The following is an 11,691-nucleotide window of genomic DNA, read 5'->3' on the forward strand; positions in this document are numbered from 1 at the left end:
CGCGCATGTGTGTGTGTGTGTGTGTGTGTGTGTGTGTATACATACACTTGGAGGCAGGGGTAAAAAGAGAAAGCAAAGAAAGAGAATGGGCGGTAGGCAGAGGAAGAAGAAGGATGGTGACCTATTTCTACCATGTAATAATTAAAGGAAGGGAGAACACACATGCCCATGTTTATGGCTTGCTTAAACATGAAAATAGTTGGTTTTAATTCATAGTCTGTCTTTCAAGGAACAGAAGCCTGCTCAGATTAGCTGAAATTTCAAAGTAATGATGTAGAATGCTTCATAGCCTCCGAGAGCAGGAAGCAATACCTAAGGAACTGGCTTTACGAATGAACTGTAAACCAGGCCTGGTGGACCACACCTTTAATCCCAGCATCCAGGAATCAGAGGCAGGAGGATCTCTGTGAGTTCGAGGCCTACCTGGTTTACAAAGTGAGTTCCAGGACAGCCAAGGCTGTTATACAGAGAAACCCTGTCTCTAAAACAAAGCAAAACAGCAGCAACAAAAAAACAATGAACTGGGAACTTCTGAGGAACGAACAAAGCAGTTGCTTTCTCTTTTCCTGCTTGGGGCTGCTGCTCCCACAGTTGCTCCTCTGGGTCTTGTGTGTAGCTGTGCCCCCAGCCGGTACACCTGAACCTCCCCTAACTCAGTTCTACCCTCTCAGTTTCAGTTGCCCCCAACTCTCGGCTCCAAAATCCACATCTCATCCCAGCTGGGAATCCACTCAATGCCAACTTCTAGGAGAGACAATTTTTTATTGCCTAGCCCAGTGTGGGTTCAGTTGAGGTGACTCTAAGGAAAAGGCGGGCCAAGCGAGTGCCCACAGGTGTCTGGCATTGTGTGGCACTTCTTGTGTTTGTCTCCCTTGACTCTCTAACACCCTTGCGGTCCTTTCATCACCTAGACAGCTCGGTATTTGGAGGTTTTATTGTGAAGTGTGATCTTAAAAGACTGTAGTTAGGCTGGGCGGTGGTGGCGCACACCTTTAATCCCAGCCCTGGGGAGGCAGAGGCAGGCGGATCTCTGTGAGTTCGAGGCCAGCCTGGTCTAGAAGAGCTAGTTACACAGAGAAACCCTGTCTAGAAAAACAAAACAAACAAAACAAAAACTGTAGTTAGTAAGGAGAGCTGTTCCAATGGTGTCAGACTTCCAGTCCTGAGTTCTCCAGTGCCTTATCTTCCGAGTCATCAAGGAATGGCTGCATCAGAAAATGTCTGACCTGAGACTTTTAATCTCTTTCCCACATATTTTACAGTCACTTTTGAAAGTCCTAATGATATATTTTCTCTGCTGGTAAATTTAGTTCATTAGAAAAGTAATACTTGCTCACTTCCTGCTTCTGGGCAGTGAGCGGTCACTTAATCCCCCTCATTTCTTTCTTTGTTGTTGTTCATTCATGCATGTTTAGCCATAGCAAAGTCTGTCTACCCCAGAACCCCCCCTTCCAGCTCCCCTCAATCCCCGGAGTCTATGCAGTCCCACCCCCAGTCATGTGATACCTTACCAAATTAGAAACTGTTAGACCAGATTAGCAGGGAAGAGCCTGGAGAGCCTCGATCCAATCCTTAGTTCATCCCTTGGAAACACCCAGACCTCCTCTCGATTTCAGACCAAGTAATAATACATGTTACAGGCAGCATGCAGAGCCCAGGGGAATCTCTCGGAATTGTTTTTCCTACGAGCGTACCACAGCGTATAGATGCACAGTTGTGGGGGGAAAAGGAAATATCACTCTGTGTAAACTGCTTACAGGCCAAAGGGTCCCACGTCAAGTGAGCTCCTAGCTGTGGAAGCTGGGTCTTCTCCGACACTCGGCGTTCTCTAAAGTATTGTCATGTCCAAACCTGATTGAAATTTTCTGTAACTAAACCATTGCAAAAAAGAATAGTAGATGCCATCCGCCAACACACGACACTTTCCATTCCTGAAGGATTGCTGCCTCGGACAAGGAGAGCTGAGTCTTTTCCACCATCAGTCACAGCGAATGAGATTGGCTGTATAGTGCTCACCATTTTATTTGAGGATCGCCTCTGTCTGCTTTTGAAGTCTTCAACTAAGACAAGGTTGGGAGGGGCAGGATTTGTAGCTTGCTTTGTGTGTCTTTCTCATCCCTAGCTTTAAAGGCAGATTTAGAAATTAAAAGCAAGCAAATGCAGTTCTCAGGGGCACCTCACTTCCGATGCCAGAACAGTTGTCCTTCCCTCATTTACACAGACGGCAGTGGGGAAAACAGGTGAAAATTGGCATTTTGTCAGAGCTTGGAAAATTATAGCTCCTTTCAGTGCTGCTGAACAAGAGACTCGCCTCAGTTCTTATGTTATTGGACAGACACTTGGGGTCAAATTTTATGAGGCCCTTTTTTTGAATTAGAACTTTGGGCATTATCTCATACAGTGTGTTGATATTTATGTGCTTCTGGAATAATGTAGCATATATTTAATTCAATTTATGAGACTAATTAAAATGAATGAAATTGTGGCAGCCATGCTTAGCATTTTATAACAAAATAATAAATACACAGTGTAATTCACCCTCTTGTTTCTACCATAACAGGGAAATTGTTGCAAGTTAATTCAGGCGCCAAAGAACAACTTTTCTTTGAAGCTCCAAGAGGCAGAAGACATATAATAAGACCGTCTGAGGTAACAGTCCAACATAAAGATTTTAAAAGGTATTTGGGGGCTGGAGCGGTGGCTCAGTGGTCTTGTAAGGGCACTGGCTGCTCTTCCAGAGGCCTCGGGTTTAATTCCCAGAGCCCACGTGGCAGCTCACACTTGTCTGTGGCTCCAGTTCCATGGCTTCTGACACCCTTGCACAGACATGCATGCAGGCAAAACACCAATGCACATGAAATGGAAAATAAATTATATATTTAAAAAAAGATATTTGCCTTGCTTGAAAATTACACATTCTAATCAAGCCTGTCGATCTTAATTATGAATACAGGGTGCTGTCTACCTTTGTGCTTTTGGATTTCTAAATATTAGCCGTTAAGCTGTTTTTCTGACTTGTGAGGACAAGGGCTGACTGTGTCCCTGACATCGATGGCATTCTGCTCAGCTTTGTTTCCCGAGGGCCCTGAGTCTGCTAGTAAGCTGGATGGCTCGTCCCCCTTTCCCACTCATTGTGCCATTTTGTACAATGCTTTCTTATGATTGCAAATTTTTAGATAGTCTATTAGCATTCATTTGTAATAATAAACAATATTATCCATAATGAAACAGAAGTCGAACCAATCCAGTGCCAAACTATTTTTTCCCCATGTCCTTTACCCCACGTGTAGTTTTTTAATAATTAAGGCCAAGCCTGTGAAATTCAATCCTCAGCAGCCACAGAGCAGAAGGGGAGTTCAGACCCCCCACCCACACTGCAGCATGAGTACCCCGACTCTCATGTACAGATACACAACCAAAATCTTTTAAAAAATTTTGTAATATCTACTAGCTCAGGGATTCTTTGCCAGAAGCAGTTGCCTGCTGGAACATTTGTTGGTGTCCATGGAGAAGGGCGGTACTGACATCCAAGGGGTGAAGGCCAGGCATGCTGTTAAACATGGCGTCCTGCACAGACTGTTATCCTACAGCAAAGAATGACCTGGCACAAGGTGTCAGAGCTGGGCTGACCATAACCGATCTAGTTCATGAATGACACCATGATTAAAAATTTAGTTAAAACCTTACAAACCTTTGTTATGGTCAGAGTTCCAAAAGTACAAAGTATGCTTTTGGTCTAGGAAAAATATTCAAGTATGTTTGACAGTCGTATTGGCTTATTGAGAAAAGGCAATACTACTTTAAATATGCAACTCGGGGGCTGGATACAATGCTTGTGTCCAGTAATGTTAGCGCCTGGGAGGCTGGGACAGGATTGCTGAGAGTTCTGGGCCAGGTGGGGCTACAGTCTGAGACCCTGTCTCATAAAGAGTACGATAATAATGGCACTAAGAATTGGAGCTCAGCACCCAGTCCAGATGCCTGCTGTTGGAGAGCTTGTCATCTCCAGCTAACGACTCATTTGAAAATGGGTTCTCTTAAATAAAACAAGAAGAAACGAGGCTTTGCAACATGGTCACGCCCTTTCATCCCCCTGCAGATTGAGAAGATAGAATGGGACACATGGACCTGTGTCCTGGGACCCACCTGTGAAGGAATCTGGCCAGCACACAGCGACGTGACTGATGTCAACGCTGCCAGTCTCACTAAAGATGGCGCCCTCTTAGCCACTGGGGATGACTTCGGCTTTGTTAAGCTTTTTTCGTATCCTGTCAAGGTAATAGTGCATGTTTGTCAGAGATTTGATCTGTCAGTAATTTTCCTAAACCTACCTATTGCAGCTGTGTGGATTTTTTTTTTACTTGAATGCATAGGCAGTCTGAAATGGTATTTATTACTTCTGTAATGCTATGTAGAAACCTCACTGGTACTGTTTTTAAGTGGACTACTTAAGTGAAATTCTCGTGACATAGAGGTTCCCCCAGATCCTCATCGTATGAACTGTGAATTCGATGTCATCTTGACACCTCACACTCTGCCTTTCCGACTGTTCTAGCATAGGTCTGGAGACTAGGAACCTGCTGTCCCTGCAAGCAGCACAAGTAATTGTTTTGAAACAGCTTCTGTTGTTAACAGACATCACTTGGCCCCGAGCCCCTGTGTGTAGCCTGCACCCTGCCTCTTGACCACTGAGACATCTTTCCAGTTCTCTAATGGCCTTTGTATGTAGGAACATTATAAGCTCATCTCCCCCTCTGGGCATCTCCAGTCCCTTCTGCCATTCCCCTTGTGCTATGATTTCTAGCTGCTCTTCCTCTCTGCCGACATTAGTCCCTTCTCCAGCTGCCTAGAGGAGAGCCAGTGCTTCAGATAGACCCTGCCTACCTCACAGGACAGCCAGACTATTAGCTTCTTGGTTTTGATTTTACAGTTCTATTGAATAAAATGAAACTGTCACCAAGTGAGCTAAAATCATAGCTGAACTGTGCATGGAGCTGTCGTTCTCAGGAGCGTTCACGTTCCCACCCTGTACTTGCAGAATCTAGTGTCTGAAGTCTGGTTAGAGCACTTTGTATCCATACCAAGAGAACGTTCATCATGCTTAGCATGTCTATCCTAGCCACGTCTTTCAATGCCTTCGAGACTGTGACTCCATTCTAGCCCCATGCCGTCTCAATCTTACAATCTTATTTCTACATCATGGGAAGAGATATCAGTCAAATGCCGGTGCCAGGTGCCCCCATCCGGGTCCCTTCCACGTGTCAGTCTGCATTTAGTTCCAATTCTGTAACTGATAACAGATATTCAAAACTCTCTAGCTAAACAGTACCGCAGCTTCCTCCAAGACATTATTAAAATACTTAGTGTCTGAGAAAAAGCCAGCAACTAAAACATAGTGGGCTCAGGCAGCTCAACAGACCCAGGTCTAAGGTGGTGGATCCATGGTACAGCCTGACTCACCCAAGTACTGTGTCCAGTCTCCACAGCCTTAAAACAAAGACTGGGGATGGAGAAATAGCAAACAGAACACAGTGGTTTACGTCCGTAAGTTTTTGAGGCACCTTCATGCTGTTTTCCATAATGCTGTGCCAATTTGCATTCTCTCCAACAGTAGCTTAGCATTTCCGTCAGTGTTCCCTTTTCTCCACGCCCTCCCAAACACTTGTTCTTTGTTTCCTTGGGTACCAGTTGTCCTAACATATGTGGTGATATCTCATCATGGTTTCAATTTGCATTCCTCTGGTAAGCGAGGTCTGGTGACTTTTCATACCCACATTTTCCATTTCCATGTTGGTTTTTTGTTTTCTTTTTGTTTTTGCAGAAAGATCTGTTCAGGTTCTTTGTCCTATCAATGTATCTATCAGCTTATCAATCAATCTATCTATCTATCTCTGTCTTTCTCTCCAGTTTACTTTTTAAAATTATTATTTTAAAAATTGTGTGTGTGTATGTGTGTGTGAGTAGAAGTGCCCCCAGAGACCAGAAAGGGGCCTTAGATCCTCTGGAACTGGAGTAAATGTGGTTTCGGAGTCTAACATGGGCGCTAGGCATCGAACTCCAGTCCACTGGGAGAGCAGAAGGCCCTCTTAACTATTCAGCCATCTTTCTCTTCACCTCACCTCACTGCCCATGTATATCAAGCTGACCTTGAATTTACTGTGTTCCTCCTGCTTCTGCTCTTCCAAATACTGGTATTGCAGGTCTGTGACACCATATCTAAATGCCCTGCTTTTTTTTTTTAATATAGTTTTTCTAGCTCAGTTCCCTTACCCAATTGCTGCATGCTGATAAGCATAGTTGCTCTGGGTCTGAGAAAATTCACTGTTAACTGAATGTGTTCTCCCTGCAAACACATCGCAGCCCTGACTCCACGGTGAGAGTGTGTGTGTGTGTGTGTGTGTGTGTGTGTGTGTGTGTGTATGTGTCCTGACTCCACAGTGAGTGTGTGTGTCCTGACTCCATGGTGAGTGTGTGTGTCCTCCCTGACTCCACAGTGAGTGTGTGTGTGTCCTCCCTGACTCCACAGTGAGTGTGTGTGTCCTGACTCCACGGTGAGTGTATGTGTGTCCTCCCTGCAAACACATCATAGCCCTGACTCCACGGTCAGTGTGTGTGTGTCCTGACTCCACAGTGAGTGTGTGTGTGTCCTGACTCCATGGTGAGTGTGTGTGTGTCCTCCCTGACTCCACAGTGAGTGTGTGTGTGTCCTCCCTGACTCCACAGTGAGTGTGTGTGTCCTGACTCCACGGTGAGTGTATGTGTGTCCTCCCTGCAAACACATCATAGCCCTGACTCCACGGTCAGTGTGTGTGTGTCCTGACTCCACAGTGAGTGTGTGTGTGTCCTGACTCCATGGTGAGTGTGTGTGTGTCCTCCCTGACTCCACAGTGAGTGTGTGTGTGTCCTGACTCCACGGTCAGTGTGTGTGTGTGTCCTGACTCCACGGTGAGTGTATGTGTGTCCTCCCTGCAAACACATCATAGCCCTGACTCCACGGTCAGTGTGTGTGTGTCCTGATTCCACAGTGAGTGTGTGTGTGTCCTGACTCCATGGTCAGTGTGTGTGTGTCCTCCCTGACTCCACGGTCAGTGTGTGTGTAGAGAGGAGCTGTACAGAAGTAAGGCTGAATGAGTTTGTGAACGTGGAACACTGGTCTGACAGAGTTAATGGGTTATAAAAAGAGACACCAGAACCAGGCCTGGTGGTGCTCGCCTTTAATCCGAGCACTCTGGAAGCAGAGGCAGGCAGATCTCTGAGTCCAAGGCCAGCCTGGTGTACAAGAGCTAGTCCCAGGACAGCCAGGTCTACACAGAGAAACCCTGTCAAAAAAAAAAACTAATGAAATAAAAAGAGATACCAAAGTCAGACGTTAATCAGCAAACATAGTGGTTTGTGTCTGTAATCGGACGTGGTGGTCCATGTCTGTAATGCCAGCAGCTGATAGGCTGCCATGGAAGCATCCTAAGTGTGAAGTCGACCTGGGCTGTATAATAAAACCCTGTTTCAGAGAGAAAGTGCATGGAGTTCTTATTCCCAACATACAACACCCAGTGTCCAAAATGCAAGCTTCATTCTTAAACTGCCTTCTTGGTTATTTAACCTGTTCTTACTAGGCATGGCCGCCCTCCAGGCCTCGTCCTGCGCCTGGCCAACACCCCTAGTGTATTCTCCTTTACACCTTCACAAGCCATCTTTGCAAAACTGGGTATTTGGATCTTTTTAATTTTAGTTGCCTTCCCTTTTTTCTCTTTAAAGATTTATTTTTACCGTTTTTTAAATATGTACATGTATGTGAGTGGGGGTGTGTGCACATGAGTGCAGGTGCCCTCCAAGGCCAGTAGGGGGCATTAGATCTCGGCACGCAGAACCCTGGAGGCCTTGGAAATGCCTTCTTCTGCCGGTTGGCCTCTCTGGCCTTCCCACTCTGCAAGCTTTGTTGAGGACTGGGTAGGTTCCGGGTGGCAGGGAAGGGTCAGCAGACCCGGAGACTACAGGACTGAAGCCCCTGTATCCCAGTGCACCAGCCCAAAGGAAGTCTCTTCTCTGTTCTGTGCTATCGTTTTTCTTCTGGCACACCCCCAGTCGCTGGCTCCTGACCCAGAGTTCATGCGGCTTGCTGCACTGTGTAAGGTATTCCCTGGGAGCCAGTGAGAGAATGGAAAAAGCACCTCTTTAGGTGGCTCCCACGGGAGCTTTTGCTGCCAGGCCGTGTCTCATGAGCCCAGAATGGAAGCTCTTCCTTGTGCCAAGGCAGGCTTCCCAGCACTTTGCAGGACACCCTTGGGGACAGCCACAGGCACACCCCGCCCTCCCCGCCTCAACACCTGCTAGTAGAGCGGTGCAGCCTGGGCCCCGCGCTCCGAAAGCTTCCAGCAATGACTGGAAAACCGGACTTTATTTATTTAGATTTGTCTGTGGCAGCAGCTTGCTTTGTCTTTACAACAGTTCTTCGAGTGGTTTCTCCTCCCCAGTGTCCGTGGGAGAAACTGCTGCATTTGTTTTAGACATTACTTGAGGTCCCTTGCTTCCTTCTGTCCTTGCCCCAGTAGTGACGTAAAAGCCACCATGGGGATCTACTGGGAGTCAGGAGTTCACACTAAACACCTCTGGGCCTGATGTGTTTAATGTTAGAGACACAAAAACAAACTATTTCCTTAATTCCCAAATGCATTTCAAAAACACATGTTGAAGACCTATTGTGGGCCAAGCGCGGTCTTGTGGGACCCCAGCCCTGCCGCACCGAGCATGCGCTCTCCTGATACTGCCGGAATCGCTGCTTTGAGCAGTTCCATTACGTCCTAGCTAACAGGAATCAAGAGCCGCTGGTAACTGGAAACTAACTGCCAGCTTCTGGCTGTATCTGCAGGGACAGCATGCAAGATTCAAGAAGTATGTGGGGCACAGCGCACACGTCACCAACGTGAGGTGGCTGCACAATGACTCTGTGCTGCTCACGGTGGGAGGCGCCGACACGGCCTTGATGATCTGGACCAGGGAATTTGTAGGGACCCAAGAGAGCAAGCTGGTTGACAGTGAGGAGTCAGATACAGATGCGGAGGAAGATGGAGGTGAGCCCCAGTCAGCCATACCTCTTCCATGATGATAGCAGCTTTCTCTCTGCCCCCAACCCCCTGCACAAACGCCTGAAAACCAGCTCATACCCCATTCTCTTTCTGTTGTTTGAGGCTATGACAGTGATGTTGCTAGAGAGAAGGCCATCGACTACACCACCAAGATCTACGCCGTGAGCATCAGGGAAATGGAAGGCACCAAACCACACCAGCAGCTAAAGGAGGTGTCCATGGAAGAAAGGTATGGTGTTTGCAAGGTCTGTTTGCGTTTGTTGTGCCTGAAAACAAACCGATTTGAACTAGAGTACAGTTCTCTGCCCTTGAGTTTATGCCAAACTGAGACTTTTATTGTCTGCCTAGACTCTTAAGCTATGCACAGACTTAAGTGAGGAAATTGCCCAGTGCCCTCAGCCCAAGCCGAGAGGCATTCACAGTTATGCAGATTGGTTATGGTGTATGGCTTGGATAAGTAAGACCCTGGACTGAGCTGGGCTTCCCTCGCGTAGGGGAGGGAGCACGAGAGCCCCCAAAGGCCCCCAAGTGCATGACTAACAAGACCAGCTTACTGGTCAGCAGGGCAGGAAGGCAGGCTTTTGAAGTGGGTCGGGGGACATTGGTGGACTGGCGGAAGGGAGTCACCTCCCAGTCCGACCAGTCTTTCTGTGACAACCCGTCCCTAGATGTACTTTCTTCTGCTGTGCCCTCGCTCACCCAGCTCTGTGCAGGGGGCTAGTGCTCCTAGACCCCGTGAATGCCATTCATAGACAGAGGGTTCTAATGCTGTGTTGTGCCTTTCTGGTCTGCACTTTTAAGTACCGACAAGAATTTGCCAAACATTGTAGAATTTAAAAATTCAAAGCTCATAATTACATAATTGACTATGTTCCTAATTGGGAAGCATAAATATTGAATAAAAACTAGAATTTGAAGAGAATCTCAGGGGTCCGACCCAGGCTGACGCACATCTGGAAAGTTCTCGGTCAGCCCTTTTCCCTGAGGTAGGCCGGATGACTAGGGGTGCCTCGACACCACACTGTATGCTGAGATTCAAGGATTTGCTTTTGATGGCACCTTCTGCCTCATGAAGCCACGTGATGAACATGTTCCCCACTTACTCTTAGGGACTGAGCGCCAATCTCTCACTCCAGTTCAGTGGGAGACTTCAGGTTAGCTTGCTGAGTGCTGTGTTATTGGTGAGACGGATGGTGAGCCCTAACTCTCTCCTTGAGTCTTTATTACACGTGACATGCTAAGCTAATTACATGGTACAGTTCAGAGAAAAGTTTTCTTTTGCTTAGAAATGAATATTCCTATGATGGTTTTAAAAATATAGTTTCTTTTTCTTAAAGTAACCACAAAGAGAAAATACTGCAAAAGGACTGGATTCTAAGAGCTGAATGAAGGAGCACGCCCACACACGCGCGTGCACACACACACACACACACACACGAATGTATGAATAGGCCGGCGCTTAACTTATCTACCCGAGAAAGGCGTTTGGTCTGAGTTAAATCTCTTTACAAATAAAGTATCCAGCCTTTCCAATTTCACATTCCATCATGAATGGACTTGGCTTGCCCGTTAGTCCAAGGGTGTTCAAGCTGGTTTCTATAAAACTCAGTGGTGTATCATTGAAATGGAGACCCAGCACTTCAGTACAGCCTTGTAACGTCCGTCCTAACTCCCTGGCTCCACATTAGGTCAGGTGTGACCCACAAGTCATAAATCACTCCTTGTCTGTTATCTCTCTGCACAGCCCTATAAAAAGCCATGCTGAGCCGGGCGGTGGTGGCACACACCTTTAATCCCAGCACTCGGGAGGCAGAGGCAGGCGGATCTCTGTGAGTTCGAGGCCAGCCTGGTCTACAAGAGCTAGTGCCAGGACAGGCTCCAAAGCCACAGAGAAACCCTGTCTCGAAAAACAAAAAAACAAACAAACAAACAAAAAAAGCCATGCTGAGATGGGACATGAGTTAACAGTTTTCCACTTTAAGATTAAAACATGTGGACACGCATTATTTTCTTTATTTTTCCAGATTGAAGAATTGTTATATGTTAGGGCACACTGACTTGAACCTTTATTTTTTTATTTTTTTTTAATATTTATTTATTTATTATGTATACAATATTCTGCCTGTGTGTCTGCCTGCAGGACAGAAGAGAGCACCAGACCCCATTACAGATGGTTGTGAGCCACCATGTGGTTGCTGGGAATTGAACTCAGGACCTCTGGAAGAGCAGGCAATGCTCTTAACCGCTGAGCCATCTCTCCAGCCCCCTTGAACCTTTATTTATTTTTTTTTTTTGGACCCCGTCGGGGAATCGAACCCCGGTCTCCCGCGTGACATGAACCTTTATTTTTTAAAAACAAGAAAAACATAGAGAATTATAAATGTAGAATTATAAGCGAGCATTTGTCAACTGTCACTTTAAAATAGAATTCGCCCTGGAATGCAGTGAGGAAAACATGTAGTAAAGAAACCATTTTAAGGTAAGTATAGGGTTCAGAGAAAGCATCAAGTCTTTTCTATAGACTGCAATTTCCTTGATAACTTAAAAGCCTTGACAGCCCCAGTTTGTAGAAGGCTTTTAGTCACAGAGACAATAGCAGCTGCAAGGC

At 46.4% G+C, this 11,691-nt stretch overlaps 1 protein-coding gene across 2 annotated transcripts in view; it reads left to right on the forward strand.

Annotated features, from left to right (window-relative positions):
- The window catches only part of Eml6 (EMAP like 6), a 251,244-nt gene that overhangs the window by 203,992 nt on the left and 35,561 nt on the right, over positions 1-11,691 (forward strand). Inside the window, exons 24-27 of one of the 2 annotated variants that reach the window (XR_012907211.1) lie at positions 2,561-2,649; positions 4,100-4,276; positions 8,867-9,068; positions 9,186-9,332. Coding sequence is in view for 1 of the 2 variants with exons in the window: in XM_075942518.1 (XP_075798633.1) it covers positions 2,561-2,649; positions 4,100-4,276; positions 8,867-9,068; positions 9,186-9,312 (595 nt within the window). In the remaining variant the exon portion in view is untranslated. The remainder of the gene's footprint in view (positions 1-2,560; positions 2,650-4,099; positions 4,277-8,866; positions 9,069-9,185; positions 9,333-11,691) is intronic. The other variant, XM_075942518.1, reaches the window with a different exon arrangement.

Source organism: Microtus pennsylvanicus, chromosome 12, assembly GCF_037038515.1.
Source record: "Microtus pennsylvanicus isolate mMicPen1 chromosome 12, mMicPen1.hap1, whole genome shotgun sequence".
Taxonomy (NCBI): Eukaryota; Metazoa; Chordata; class Mammalia; order Rodentia; family Cricetidae; genus Microtus; species Microtus pennsylvanicus.